Below are 16546 nucleotides of genomic sequence, written 5' to 3'. Positions count from 1 at the left end.
TTCTCATGATGATTTCAATGAATTATCATGGAAATGAGTTTTAGAAAAGAGGTAATGCTTTGTGATAATAGCCCGATAATGCCATTAGCTATGAACTGTAATTGTAATAGCATTAGTCAAATGAATATATCTGATATTAATTTGAGTGTCAAATATTTCTATAAGATTCTTCTTGTTAATTAAACATCAGCCTTGGTATTATTAATTCAGTATCTAGCCAGTACTTGCACATAGTAGGAACCTAATATGTTTTTGTGGACTGATTTAATAAATCCATCTCTAAGTGGAGCTATTTCAAAGAGTGAAGTATTGAGTTTAAATAACATCATGCTTATAGCAGGAACTGATTTTTGTCCCAAATCTGCCTGCTTGTACAGTCTGTTCACTCATTTGCAGCTTCAATTAGCTAATGGTGCAGACATTAATTTCAGAGTTTGAGAAGAAAGCTTTCTCACTTTTTTGCATATTTATAAGAAAATAGCCTATAAGATTTACCCCAGAGTACTTAAAGTCATGAATAGAGTTTGTGCCTTTCTCCCTGTGTCTTGTGGTCTTTGCTGCTGCTGCTGCTAAATCGCTTCAGTTGTGTCTGACTCTGTGCGACCCCATAGATGGAAGCCCACCAGGCTCCCCTGTCCCTGGGATTCTCCAGGCAAGAACACTGGAGTGGGTTGCCAGTTGTGGTCTTTAGACCATTTTAAAATCTACTGGACAGTTTCATGACTGCCTTGAGCACCTGAATATTACTGGGTAGAATCATGCTTTAGGAGGTTTGAAATTGCCCTTCATGATCACCAGTGTCAACTACACCTTCAACACTACCGCCCATCTTAACACTTTTCTTCTTTTTTTTGTTTATTTTTGGCTGTGCTGGGTCTTCATTGACACACATGGGCTTTCTCTAGTTGTGGTGCATGGGCTTCTCATTGTGGTGGTGTCTCTTGTTGCAGAGCACAGGTTCTAGGCACATGGGCTCAGTAATTGTGGTGCATGGACTTAGATGCCCTGTGGCATGTGGAATCTGTCTGGACCAGGGACTGAACCTGTGTCCCCTGCATTGGCGGGCAGATTCTTAACCACTGGGCCACCAGGGAAGTCCAACACTTCTCTTCTAAATCATCTTTTCTAGCTCTCGAAATAACAGTCTCCTATCTCCCGTTCTTCTCATTCTTCATTCTCATCCTATTTCCTTTTTGCTCTCAGGAATGGTTTGCTGCCTACTTTATGAAGAAAGTTGGGATCCTTGAAAGGAAGATTCCCGTATATTTCTAATACGAGAACTACACATCTGCTTGCACCTGCACACCTACTCTCCTTTCTTCTGTTTCAGTAGAGGAAAGAAATATCCACCCTCTGATAAGAAGTCAATCTCCCTTTCTTTCGTTCATCTTTTTTTTTTTTTGCTCACATATATTTCTTTCTTTTTTAAAAACTTTTTATTTTTTATTGGAGTATAGCCCATTGGTAACATTCAGATAATTTCAGGTGCACAACAAAGTGACTCAGCGATACGCATACGTGTATCCATTCTCCCCCATTATCTTGCATTTTTAATTTCTCCACTTGTACCAGATATTTTCACCTGTTAAACATGCTCAAGTATCTTTCAAGATTAAAAAAAAGTATCTTGAACTCACATCTCAGTTTCCCAGATAAAACACAGGACCCATAGTTAAATCTGATTTTGAGAACAACCTTGAAATATTTTTTTAGAAGGAGCATGTCCTGAATATTGCACTGGTAACTTTATAAGTGTAACTTATGCAAAGTACATCCATAATATTGCATGGGATATATTTATTCTAAAAAAATTTTAGTTTACTTGAAATTCAGATGTAACTGGGTGTCATGTATTTTTATCTGCTAAAGTTGGCAAATCTACTCACAGCTTCCTCCAGCCATCACTTTATTTTTTAAATCTTCAGAGAAAGTTCTTCAAAAGACACACAGATGTATAGAACAGTCTTTTGGACTCTGTGGGAGAGGGAGAGGGTGGGATGATTTGGGGGAATGGCATGGAAACATGTATCATATCATATAAGAAACGAATTGCCAGTCCAGGTTTGATACAGGATCCTTGGGGCTGGTGCACTGGGATGACCTGGAGGGATGGTACGGGGAGGGAGGTGGGAGGGGGATTCAGGATGGGGAACACGTGTACGCCCATGCAGATTCATGTTCATGTGTGGCAGAACCAATACAATCAGATCAGATCAGATTAGTCTCTCAGTCGTGTCCTACTCTTTGCGACCCCATGAATTGCAGCACGCCAGGCCTCCCTGTCCATCACCAAATCCCGGAGTTCATTCAGACTCACGTCCATTGAGTCAGTGATGCCATCCAGCCATCTCATCCTCTGTCGTCCCCTTCTCCTCTTGCCCCCAATCCCTCCCAGCATCAGAGTCTTTTCCAATGAGTCAACTCTTCACATGAGGTGGCCAAAGTACTGGAGTTTCAGCTTCAGCATCATTCCTTCCAAAGAAATCCCAGGGCTGATCTCCTTCAGAATGGACTGGTTGGATCTCCTTGCAGTCCAAGGGACTCTCAAGAGTCTTCTCCAACACCACAGTCAAAAGCATCAATTCTTCGGCGCTCAGCCTTCTTGACAGTCCAACTCTCACATCCATACATGACCACAGGAAAAACCATAGCCTTGACTAGATGAACCAATACAATATTGTGAAGTAAAAAAAAAAAAAAAAAAGTTGTTTTAAATGTGATTCGTTTATTTCCTCAATTAGTAGATATTTTTGACCCTGCTCCAATCTGGTTTTCTTTCCCTTTTCACTGCTGAAATGACTCTTGCTACAGTTGTTAGGGATCATAATGTTGCAAATCTAAGAATACTTTCCATTCTTCATTCTATTATTTGATCTCACAGTAGCATTTTTTTATACATAAACATATATTGTTTATATAAAATATAGGGAATATAAGGGAAAGGATTGCTCATTATCAAATGATGTTAATGACTATTTTGCTGCTGTTAAATAGAAATGTGTTCTATACAGATATTTAATATCTGACTTCATTTACTTCATCGAGCAGCATTTCTGAAACTAAAATATTGACGAATTTTCCAAGTTTTATACTTTCTATTTCTTCTTTTTTTGACCATTCCTTACATTACTTGTTTGAGCTATTTCACCCTCAGAGCATCTTTAGAATTTTCTTTTTCATTTCTTACTGATCCTTGTTTTTTGTTAGACGTTTTATTTTGTATTGGAGTATAGCTGATTATCAATGTGGTGATAGTTTCAGATCTCACAGTAGCATTTAACACAATTTACCATTTCCTATTTTCAGTGAACACACAGCACGCAAACACACATGCATGCACATACACATACACGCATGAATGCATATATTTCCCCCTACCTCTCTGGCTGTCCTCTTCCTTCTCTAGCCGGCCATTTCTCCTCCACCCAACCTCTAATACCTAGGTCCTTCTCTCTTTTTCTTCTCATTCTTAATACTCACACTAGATAATTTTGTCCACTTCCTTGGATTCAAATGCTATTTTTTTGCCACAGATTGTCATATTTATATATCTAACCCAGATCCTTTTTCTGAGCTCCAGGTATTTCCCTTTGGATGTCTCATAGATAGGTCAAACTTAATGTGTTAAAAAATGAACAGGTGATAAGTTTTTCAACCTATCTGTCTTCCAATGTTCTCCATTTGGTATATAGAATCTTTGCCCACCCAGTTATCTCTTGGCAGAATCTGGAATACTTCCTTGACCCCACTTCTGTCTCCCGCATGCTACCACCTCCTAACTCAAAACCATCACTAGATACTGTTCACCCTACCTCTAAAATCAAGCCTACATTCATCCATTTCTCTCCATCTGCCTACTTTGTCACTAGTTCATCATTACTAGACTTGCCTGAGTTTTACTTCCGTTGAACCCATCCTGCTTCTCCCAAGCCATGCTTCTTTCCTTTTCAAATTACACTGCATCTGCAGTGATCTTAAAACACAAATAGATGTGACTTGCTTAATGCCTTTATAAATTCTTATGGCATACAGATTTTTTAAAATTAGAGGGAAACTGTTTTACAATGTTGTGTTGGTTTCTGCTGTACAACAAGGTGAATCAGTCATAAGTATACATAGATCCCCTCCCTCTTAAGCCTCCCTCCCCACCCCATCCCATCCCTGTAGGTCATCACAGAGCACTGAGCTGAGCTTCCTGTGCTGTACATCAGCTTCCCACTATCTGTTTTACACGTGGTAGTGTATATATGTCAATGCTACACTCTCAACTGTCCCACCCTATCCTTCCCCCACTGTGTTCACAAGACCATTTTCTATGCCTCTCTCTGTTTCTATGTGTCTCTGTTCCTGCCCTGTAAATAGGTTCATCAACACCATTTTTCTAGATTCCATATATATTGCATACAGCTTTTTTTTAAAAAAAATCTGTAAGCCAAAGTTCCTGCATGATTTTACTCCTACTTTCTTGACCTGACTTCACGTGATTCTCCCTAAATATTTCAGGCTACTGGTCTCTGAGTTCCTCTGATGCACCAGGTGACTCCTTACTTCTAGGCTTTGATATATGCCCCTTCCCTGGTGGCTCAGTGGTAAAGAATCCACCAATGCAAGAGATGTGGGTTCGACCCCTGGGTTGAGAAGATCCCTTGGAGAAAGGCATGGCTACCCACTCCAGTACTCTTGCCTGGAGAATTCCATGGACAGAGGAGCCTGGCAGGCTATTGTGCATGGGATCAAAAGGAGTTGGACATGACTGAGTGACTAACACTTTCACTTGTTATATATTCTCTGTACTAGAAATTCTTCACCCTTATGCTTACCAAGGCAAATACCATTCATCTTTCTAGAGTCAACTTCAACACTGCAGGCAGGAACACAGTTGTGTGTCTAACTCTATCTAGATGTGTAAGTTTGCCTTGCAAAGGGTGTACCACTAATGACATGGGTCCAGGAGGGCCAAGAAAAATCTCAGAACATAGCTTTATTTCATCTCATCCCAATCCAGTCCTAGAATTGAAGCTGACTAGGACACCTGTGCTCTGCATTTATGGAACATATTCTTTCCTGAAGAATTATAAAAGTGCCAGACTAGAACATCATATCCATGATAATCCTAGCCCACTTGGAAAATGTTGAGATCCCACTCAAATTACAATAACAACCACCCAACAACACAAATCATTATTTTTTGTGTGCTTTTACTGATTTGGTGCTTTATATCTATTTCCTCTGGTCGTCCAAGATATCTTAGAAGTTGTTAGTGACACCATTTTAGAGAAGGAGAAATTGAGACTCAGAAAAATTAAGTAATGTGCAGTCAGGAGTGCAAAATCCTTTCTTCTGTCCCTCTCAGTTCTTCTGGCTGGTCTAAGAATGAAACTGACCTGAGACAGATTGACAGGAGAAAATAAAATTGAATCTTGTCCTTACAAGGACCGCCCCCCTCCCTCCCACACACACATGACAGGTTCAAAGAGAGAAAGATGCAATGAGGTATATATGCCATCATGATGTAAGAAATGGGATAGGGACCTAGAGCTTCCAAAAAAGGAGGGTCATTCATAGGATGATAAGAAAGACAGCAGATGTTTGATAACTAGATGTCCGCCCTGCCATATAGATAAATATAATAACGTAATAGTGTAAGAATCTTGTGGCTTCCTAGGTGGCTCAGTGGTAAAGAATCTGCCTGCCATTGTGGGAGATGTGGGTTTGATCCCTGGGTCAGGAAGATCCCCTGGAGAAGGGAATGGCTACCCATGCCAGTATTTTTGCCTGGAGAATCCCGTGGACAGAGAAGTCTGGTGGGCTGAAGTCTAGAGGGTTGCAAAAAGTTGACACAACTGACAGACTGAGCACATAGGCCTAGATAAATATAGACCTTTGGTAATTAGATGTTTGCCCTGCCATCTTAGATACAATGTATCTCTGATGAAAACTCTTTTTTTCTGGGGAAAACTTTCCAATTTAATTTTTTTTCTAGGAAGCTAAGGGAGAGGCAGTAGGGTTCCCACTGTCTTTCACTGAAAATAATCCACTTGCCAAAGGAACTCATCTTGAGACCTGTTCTGAACCCCTAGAGCTAAAAACTTCACAGCTTATTAAGGGCAGAGTTGAGTTTGAACTCAAGTGCTCTGACTCCAAATTCTGCCCTTTCTACCTCTCATGAGCCAACAGCACTGGATACTTGCGGTCCATGTTGGAAAGGTATTTTGAGCTTTGACCTGATACTGTTGTGAAAACTTAAGGTCTCAGGGCAATGCCGAGGGTCTCTGCAGAGCCAAACGTTGAGGATGTAGAAAAAATTGTTTCTGGGACCTATAATCCCACTAGATGAGGGGGTCTCTGCACCTGATTCTGACTGAGGAAGAGCAGGGCCTGCTTGTGGAGCACTGGGGGCCTGCCATATTATCCATGGGAATGGGGGCACTAAACTACTTGACAATCGAATGAAGAATATGGCCTGGCTTCCCAGGTGGCACTAGTGGTAAAGAATCCGCCTGCCAATGCGGGAGATGCAGGGGGCACAGGTTCGATCCCTGGGTCAGGAAGATCCCCTGAGAAGGAAATGAAGCCCACTCCAGCATTCTTACCTAGAAAATCCCAGGGACAGAGGAGCCTGGCAGGCAACAGTTGGACACGACTTAGCGACTGAATAACAACATAGGTGAATTACTGCGTAGCGAGCCGCTTTTCCCCTCTGGGTCTGTCATTTCAAAACCCATATGAGGTTGGACCTTAGGCACTGACCTGAGTCTGAAGAAACCCATCTCTAAGAAAATAGGCGCGGACCTGTGAAATCCAGCTGAATAGCTTTCCAGATGCATAAATATTTCCTTCTTTCAAGTTTACTGCAACTGCAAATTCCCATTTCAAGAACAACTCAGTGATTCATGCCGACAAGGCTGTCAGTGGTCTCAATCATCAGAGATATTTAAATGAGAATTTTAAAAGATCACAGTTTTATTTTAAAATGGCTCTTGATGGGCGTTAAATGGCTATGTTCTCTGCCCCTTTGCTGAACTCCGAAGAGGAAGGACTAAGAGGGACAGGAAGATGTATACCTTGACCTCTTGATTCTGCCCAATTATCCTTTTTTTCTCTGAGACATTCTGCTTTGGATCTTTCAATCACCTCCACGTCCGTAACTAAGATGTCACTTTCCACTGAATTCCCATTTTGTTATTTTTGTCAGAAGGTAAGCTTGTGCTCACGCATGTGAGAAAATTGATCTGGTTGCTAATGGCACAGAGTCGAAATAAGCAGTTTGACTGACTTCTTCACTCCCTTTTTATTAGCATTGCTACTTTTAGATAAACTATTCCTGAAATGATTAGTGTAGGAGGATGGGTTTAGTCTTGTATCTTCTCCTTTAAGGCACTTAGAGTTAGAGATCCCAGAAGCATCAGTTTTCTCACTTGTACTGAAAATGTCACTCTAACAGCTATCTGTCTGCACCGTCAAGTTTTGAGAAATCTTTTGAATTTACCGCATTCACACCATTCTCCATCATGGTGCTAAAAATGACTAATGCAGCTTGGAGACCGTGATAACTGATCATCTTTTCCAATCATACACACACACTCACACACACACACACTCACATACACACATGCTCTGCTGACATGAATCCTTAAAGATTTAAAATATCCTATATGCTAAATGGAATGTGGAGGCCTGTGGGATGCTTAAACATAGAGCTATAGAGTTCTTTTTCATGATGCTCAGTTCTGTCAAAGAAATTGGTCTGGTTGTTTGATTAAACAGACTGATCTTATTTCTAACTGAATGGGCCACTATGGCTTTATTCTATATTTAAAATAATCTCTAACATTAAAATGCTCAAATACATTATTTAACTTTATCTTCTCATCATCTCTGAGAACAGTGAAGTGCAGCGTTTCCTTTTTTTAAACATTCTTAACGAGATGGTGTCCTACCTGAAATCATGCAGATAGTCTAAGGATCACTCTCTTTTAGAGGCCCTAATTAGTCACCATAAGCCAGTTTAGGGTCACTAAAATCAAATCATCTAAATGAACTTCATTGCCTTTCTTGATGAATGGTAATCTGATGGCTAAAGTGACTGTCACAAACTCAGATATATCTACTCCCAGAAAAAACTATGTGACAAAAGTCTGTGATGTCATTCTGGGAATGATGGAGAATCGTGTGGGCTCAATGATAGTAATTGGGTGATGAGGCGGCTGATTATATCCAAAAGGGGAGGATTAGTTGATTACCATTAACTTACAGTGAGGTCTCCAGGAATTTTCCACAAGGCTCTGCTTTTGGTCCTGTCCAATTCAACAATTTTATCAATTACCTGAAAGAAATCTAGAAACTTGCTTACTAAATTTGCCAGTGACACAAAGCTGGTAAAGAAGTAAAGACCAGAAATACACCAGATGACAGAATCAAGTTTTTAAACTGTCTGTTATTTAGAATGATGGGCTGACATTTATTAAGGATAAGAGATAAAGTCCTGCATTTAATTAGACAAAGAAATTGTGATAAGATGATTGGAACTGAACTGAGAGAAACTGCTAAAAATAAAAAAAGAAGCCTCAGGTTTTAATAGAATATAGGTGTGATGCAACTGCTGAAAAAGTAACTACAATCTCTGTTGGCATTCTATTAAAAAAAAATGCCGAGAGAGAGAGATTGAGAAGGTTGATAAAAGTAACATATCTGTCTTGGATGTACCCATTTTGAGCCTGTGATTGAGTCTGGAAACCATATTTTAAGAACGATACTGACAAATTGTTATCTATCCATCAAGATAGAGGGGTTTTGATAATGAAAAATCAGGGAATCATGTACTATGAAAAAAATTGGAGTGGTTTGTCTATATATTAGAAGGGGGTCAAAATAGCTATCTTTATTGAATACTTATTAGGCATATTAACTACTTAATCCTCTAAGCAACATAATGAATTATTTTTTGTTGCTATTGACATGAAAACTGAAGACACACAGCTAGACTACCTGGATTGGAATCTGTGGAGTTTGGCTATAGAACCTACACTTTTAACATTGTACATTATTGCCCCAAATATTTATTGAATGTTTTGAAGAGTTGCTATGTGGACAGAAAAACTAGATTTATTCTGGGAAATATATTTATCAACAGATGGGTTACTTCTCAAAGTAGAGAACATTCCCTGGGTACTAGAAGAAGATTGTGCATCTTCTAGTTTTTGGTACAGTGTTAGATTAGATGACCTCTACAGTGACACCCAATTACAAGCTTCTAACTGATTAGGATATGACTTGATGCAATACAGTATTAGTATGAATAGAAACATATTTTAAATAAGTAAATTAAATGAATTAGCAGTAATTTAAATGACGTTCTAGAGACACAGAGATATAGAATAGTCTTTTGGACTCTGTGAGAGAGGGAGAGGGTGGGATGATTTGGAAGAATGGCATTGAAACATGTATAATATCATATATGAAATGAATCGCCAGTCCAGGTTTGATGCAGGATACAGGATGCTTGGGGCTGGTGCACTGGGACAACCCAGAGGGATGGGATGGGGAGAGAGGAGGGAGGGGGGTTCGGGATGGGAAACACGTGTATACTGTGGCAGATTCATGTTGATGTATGGCAAAACCAATACAATATTGTAAAGTAATTAGCCTCCAATTAAAATAAATAAATTTGTATTAAAAAATGATGTTCTTTTCAATATAAGTTTAGAGACTGCTCCTCCCCTCTGCCTCACATTGCATGATGCTAAGATGTACTCATTGTGTTCTTGGTAGACCTCCTTTAATGGGCACCAAACTGCCAAAACTATATAAACTTTTGGGCTTTCATGGTGGCTCAGTGGTAAAGAATCAGCCTGCCACTGCAGGAAATGTGGTTCCATCCCTGATCTGGGAAGATGTCACATGCTGAAGAGCACCTAAGCCCATGTGCACAACTATTGAGCCTGAGCTCTAGAGCCAGGGAGCCACAACTACTGAGCCCTTGTGCTGCAACTACTGGAGCCCATGCACCCTGGAGCCCGTGTTCTGCCAGGAGAGAAGCCACTGCAATGAGAAGCCTGCCCACTGCAACTAGAGAGTAGACGCTTTGTCAACTTTATAAAATTGTAATAGACCCAGTAATGTTATATAACAGATCCTACCATACAATGCAGATTCTCAGTAAAAATAGATTTTCAGTAAAATATATTTGCAAGAACAGTTGTGTGTAATAAGGGAATTGTCTGGCTTTTCTTCCTGGTTCCTGGGAGGTAAACTCTAAAATCTGTGAATTTCCCAAGTGACTGAAGTGTCTTTGTTATTCATGGTTGGCTCATTAAGCTCCACCTGATGGTTTTTGTTAATGGCATGACTCAGAATGGGAGCTGGCAAGCCTGGAAGACCAACCATAGGGTTAGAGGGTTGGGATTTTGAGCCACAGAGTGGGTATCAGCCCAGTCTCTGGGGAGAAAAGATAGGCTGAAGACTGAGTTCAACTACATGGCCAATGGTTCAGTCAATCCTGCCCACATAAGACAGAAGTGTTAGTTGCTCAGTCATGTCCAACTCTTTGTGAACCCAAGGACTGTAGCCCGCCAAGCTCCTCTGTTCATGGGACTCTCTAGGCAAGAATACTGGAGTGGGTAGCCATTCTCTTCTCCAGGGCATCTTCTGGACCCAGGGATCAAACCTGGGTCTTCTTGCATTGCAGGCAGATTCTTTACAGTCTGAGACACCAGGGAAGCCCCTACCTCAATTAAAAAAAACTCTGCATACTGAAGCTCAGGTAAGATCTCCTGGGTAGAGAGTGCTCTGTGTATTGTCACATACTGATGTGCCAGTTGGGTACCACATCTCTGAGGGTGAAACAAGCTTTGTTTCTGGAACCCTCCCAGACCTTGTTTCATGCATTTCTGCCTTTATCTCATTCCGATTTGTACTTTTTTGCTATAATAAAGCTGTAATCACAAGTATTGTGCTTCCTAGCAAATTATCAGTTCTGAGGGGGAGTTTGTGGGGAATCTCCACATTTATAGCCAGCTTGTCAAGAGATGTTTAGGTAGAGGTTTTAGTAAGATTTTTCCAAGCTATCTTATAAAATCCTAATACTGGTGTTCTAGGCTTTGTTTACATTTAAAGACTCCGATCATCAGAGATCAAATTCTGTTGTTCACACTTAGTTATGACAGTTTGAATGTGAGCTCATAAGAACTGGAACCATGTCTCACATAATTCCACGTATTAATAACATAGAGCCTGGCACATGGTAATTACTCATTACATACTTTGGCTTAACTTTCTCAGTTAACTAAGAACAGGGTTTGATCTTAACAATCAAAGACTGTAGATTTGTTCCTTGAACTCTACTGTGCCTATCATTTAATTTATTACTCAATTTTATTGCTTCCCTACACCCCTGGAAATTTTGTGAGGATCTGTAAGTTAATTTTTCTTGGCATGGTATCTCTAGTACCCAATATGGTATCTGGAACACAGTGGATCCTCATAAATATTTTTTGAATGGATACCTAGTGTTAAAAGGAGTTTCTCTTTCATAGAATTTATTTTTTCCATAGTTGGAAGGTAGGTAAATTAAATTTATTTGTAAAGAATAGAATATTTGTTTACAATTTTAAAATGTATTTTATTTTTGAAAGGAGAGAACAATAAGCTTTCAGTATTTCCCATAAAATAAGCACAAGCAAATTTAATAAATTTTAAGCTGTATTAACATCTCAGAACAAATAAAGGAAAAAGTCTGTAGATTTAATATACAGGCAAAGACATTTTGTCATGACAGCTAATCTTTAATGTTATTCTGTTTGATTTTTCTACCAGTCCATGTAAGAGTAGTACTTTTTATGTAGCATGTGACTTTTTCAGATTGGTTGTTTCTTCTGACCAAAATCGGAGAAGGCAATGGCACCCCACTCCAGTACTCTTGCCTGGAAAATCCCATGGACAGAGGAGCCTGGTAGGCTGCAGTCCATGGGGTCTCGAAGAGTCGGACACGACTGAGCGACTTCACTTTCACCTTTCACTTTCATGCATTGGAGAAGGAAATGGCAACCCACTCCAGTGTTCTTGCCTGGAGAATCCTAGGGACAAGGGTGCCTGGTGTGCTGCCGTCTATAGGGTCGCACAGAGTTGGACACGACTGAAGCGACTTAGCAGCAGCAGCACCTGGAGAGAGAGTTTGTGCATAACTAAGCTATTCTGATTCCTTGGAGGAACTAGAGAAATTTCTGTTAGAGTAAGTGACCAGTCCAGAGAAGGCAATGGCACCCCACTCCAGTACTCTTGCCTGGAAAATCCCATGGATGGAGGAGCCTGGTAGGCTGCAGTCCATGGGGTCGCTAAGAGTCGGGCATGACTGAGCGACTTCGCTTTCGCTTTCTGACCAAAATATCTATTGGGAAATTTTTCCAATTCAACTCACAATTTCTCTTTGGTTGAAGACTATATTTCTGGATAAAGGATCATCCAGATACCCCCATCCTCCTATATTTACACAGGACTTACCTTTTATGAGGGTTGTCTATGACCCATTATTGAATATAGCCCTGTTGAAAAACCTAATAAGAATATAATGACCAGTTTGTGTTAAAGTACAATAAAGAAAGACAGCAGACAGGGTCTCATGAGAAGTGACATTCTGTAATTACCTCCTCCTATCAAAAGAAAAACAATTCCCAGAAATTAATGAATACAGCAAGAGTCTATTTCCTATCTTAATTCTATCTTAATTGCAAAAGTGGATCAATTAAAAAAAAGACTACGCTGGCAAAGCCTCTCTTAAGGTTTTGTCTCTCAATTCTCTAGTCATCAAATCAATATATATATATAAGCAAACCATGGAACTATTTTTTACCTTCTGAGATGAGGTAGACCGACTCGAAAAGCAGTGCCCCCATGAAACAAGCAAATCCATTGATCAGTGTCAAGCAATTCATAAAGGTTCCTCTGATGGTACTTGGAACAAATCTGTGTATTACAGAGACTGAGAAGACAAAAGTTCAGAATTTAGAACATTATTCCTTTTTTTAAACTTTTGATTTTATATTGGAGTATAGCCAATTAGAAGTGTCATGATAGCTTTAGATAAATAGCAAAGGGACTCAGCCATACATATACATGCATCCATTCTCCTCTAAATCCCCCTCCCATCCAGGCTGCCACATAACATTGGGCCAAGTTCCCTGTGCTAACCAGTAGGTCCTTGTTGTTTATTTTAAATACAGGAGTTTGTATATATTGATCCCAAACTCCCTAACTATCCCTTCCCTCCATTCTTCCTCCCAGCAACCATAAATTCATAGAAAATTCTCTCTAAAGTAAAAGTATAGGTACTCTTCAAATCAGTATTGATCATACCTCCAAGAAAGTTTACTGATGCAGGTAAAATTTCTGTTGGGCGTTGTTAACATTGGGCTTCCCTTGTGGCCCGCCTGCAATGCGGGAGGCCTGGGTTTGATCCCTGGGTTGGGAAGATCCCCTGGAGAAGGGAAAGGCTGCCCACTCCAGTATTCTGACCTGGAGAACTGCATGGACTGTATAGTCCATGGATTGCAAAGAGTCAGACATGACTGACAGACTTTCACTTCACTTTTGTTAACATTACTAGAGTAAGATATATTATGATGTTAAAAAATGCTTGCTCCTTGGAAGAAAAGTTATGACAAACCTAGACAGTGTATTAAAAAGCAGAGACATTACTTTGCTGACAAAGGTCCGTTGAGTCAAAGCTATGGTTTTTCCAGTAGTCATGTATGGATGTGAGAGTGGAACCATAAAGAAAGCTGAGCGCCAAAGAACTGATGCTTTTGAATTGTGGTGTTGGAGAGACTCTTGAAAGTCCCTTGGACTGCAAGGAGATCCAATCAGTCAATCCTAAAGGAAAACAGTCCTGAATATTCATTGGAAGGACTGATGCTGAAGCTGAAACTCCAAAACTTTGGCCACCTGATGCAAAGAACCGACTGACCCTGATGCTGGGAAAGACTGAAGGCAGGAGAAGAAGGGGACGACAGAGGATGAGATGGTTGGATGGCATCACCAACTCGATGGACATGAGTTTGAGCAAGCTCCGGGAGTTGGTGATGGACAGGGAAGCCTGGAGTGCTGCAGTCCATGGGGTCACAAAGAGTCAGACAGGACTGAGTGACTGAACTGAGCTGATACAATGTTACAGTTTACAGATATCTACAAGGAATAAAATGTGGCAAAACACACTCCTATGTAGCTATAAGGAAAATTTAACTGCTACCTGGTTGAGTGTCCCAAAATAGTCACCCAAGTTATACATCAATTTGAGTATTTCTTATGGATTTTGGATTGAGCTAAGGCTTGTACTGGAGAGTATCATGCATGCATGCTAAGTTGCTTCAGTTGTATTAGACCCTTTGTGACCCCATGGACTGAAGTCCTCCAGGCTCCTCTGTCCACGGGATTCTCCAAATAAGAATACTGGAGTGGGTTTCTGTGCCTGCCTCTAGAGGATCTTCCTGACCTAGGGATTGATCCATCCTGTGCCTCTTACATCTCCTGCATTGGCAGGTGGATTCTTTACCACTAGCACCACCTGGGAAGACTTGTACTGGATAGTATCATGGTGATATCAGTAAGTTCTATGATTCTGTTGTCCATATAAATCATTAGATTCCCCATGGAAAACTCAATCTATCATAGAAAACTAGCATGGCGGTGGACAGTGTGAGCTCTGACTTAGATGAGCTTATGATAAAATCCTGGGTCAGATGTTTATTACTTCTGTGATTTTAGGTTGTTGTTTAATCGCTAAGTCATGTCCAACTCTTTGCAACCCTATGGACTGTAGCCTGCCAGGCTCCTCTGTCCATGGGATTCTCCAGGCAAGAATACTGGAGTGGGTTGCCGTTTCTTTCTCCAGGTGATCTTTTCAACCCAGGGATCGAACCCATGTCTCCTGCTTGGTAGGCAGATTCTATACTTAAACTTCCCAAGCCTCAGCCTTCTTCGCTATGAAATGGTAGTAAGATCATTCATTATGTACTTGTTGGAGGTGTATGACTGTTACTTGCTATGATGTATACAAGAACTGAATAAGGTTAGCTATTTGTAACAATATTAATTTTACCAAATCAAATATCTCCTATTTGTGCAAGGCACTGTGCAAATCCTTTTATATGCATTACAAAATTTGTTTTTTGGCTACACCTCATGGTTTGTGGGATCCTAGTATGGCAACCCACTCCAGTGTTCTTGCCTGGAGAACCCCAGGGACAGGGGAGCCTGGTGGGCTGCCGTCTATGGGGTCACACAGAGTCGGACATGACTGAAGCGACTTAGCAGCAGCAGCAGCAGCAGTTCCCTAACCAGGGATTGAACCCAGATCCTCATCTGTGAAAGTGTGGAGTCTAAACTACTGGATTGCCAGAGAATTCCCTTTTATTTATTTTTATATGCATTTAAATATCCCATTTAAGGAGAGGCAGTAGCTTAAGCACTGGGTCTCCAGAATGGTTATCTTTTCCCTCCCAAGTCATTGTTTGAATAGTACTAATGATGGTGGTAAGGGGTGAAAAGAAAACTATGGAGGAAAGTTTTTATTTTAAATTTCAATTAAACATAATTTTTTGATATCAGAAATAAATGAAGTAAGCATATATAATTGTATGCATTCCATATCAACATAACCATGAATAGCCATCTTAGGGATACAAACTAAAATCTTTATAGTATTTATTATAATTTGATACCTGTGGTTTGCTTCATAATTATATCATGAAGAGGAAGACATTATGTGAATGAAGGTAAAGATGAGATAGTTTGGGGCATGTGTAGAAAATTATTAGAGCTGGAATGTGAATACATGGGAGTTTATTGTACTAATCTCTCTCTTTTGTATATAAGTGACAAAAAATTGTAAAGAAACACATTAAATAATATGAATGGTTTTAGCTCTGAGTGGCTGAATGATTGGATTTAAAATTTTTTTTCCTACTCTTTTGTACTTAGCAAATTTTTCTGCAATGAGAGATTGTAAATAAATATTGAAGCTCTTTTTAAAAAGAAAGGTGGTGATAGAAAACTGATATGCCATGAACACTAAACTTTTAGTTTCACTCTCTCTACAACGAATGAAATTTAATTACCTTCCCTCTTCCCTTTCAGGAAGACTTCACCTCTAGTTTCCCCATACTTTACCCCCAGTAAAACTCTGCATTTGTCCAGCACTTTTAAAAAATTTAATTTACTTTTATTGTTGGTTGCCTGGGTCTTCATGGTGGTGAGTGGACTTAGTCATCCCGAGGCATGTAGGATCTTAGTTCCCAGATCAGGGATTGAACTCACATCCCTGCTCTGAAAGGCAAATTCTTGTCCGCTGGACCACCAGGGAAGTCCCTTGTCTAGCACTTATAAATGAACTTACTATACTTAATGTAAAGGCATTACTATTCCTTCCTGTCGGAGAAGGCAATGGCACCCCACTCCAGTACTCTTGCCTGGAAAATCCCATGGACGGAGGAGCCTGGTAGGCTGCAATCCATGGGGTCGCTAAGAGTTGGACACGACTGAGCGACTTCACTTT

At 40.2% G+C, this 16546-nt stretch overlaps 1 protein-coding gene across 1 annotated transcript in view; it reads right to left on the bottom strand.

Annotated features, from left to right (window-relative positions):
• The window catches only part of SLC15A5 (solute carrier family 15 member 5), a 97014-nt gene that overhangs the window by 23765 nt on the left and 56703 nt on the right, over positions 1-16546 (bottom strand). Inside the window, 1 exon segment of the mRNA XM_003586109.1 lies at positions 12848-12976. Within this exon segment, the coding sequence (XP_003586157.1) occupies positions 12848-12976 (129 nt within the window).

This window comes from Bos taurus, chromosome 5 (assembly GCF_002263795.3).
Source record: "Bos taurus isolate L1 Dominette 01449 registration number 42190680 breed Hereford chromosome 5, ARS-UCD2.0, whole genome shotgun sequence".
Lineage (NCBI taxonomy): Eukaryota > Metazoa > Chordata > Mammalia > Artiodactyla > Bovidae > Bos > Bos taurus.
This window is presented reverse-complemented; position numbering and strand designations above follow the sequence as displayed.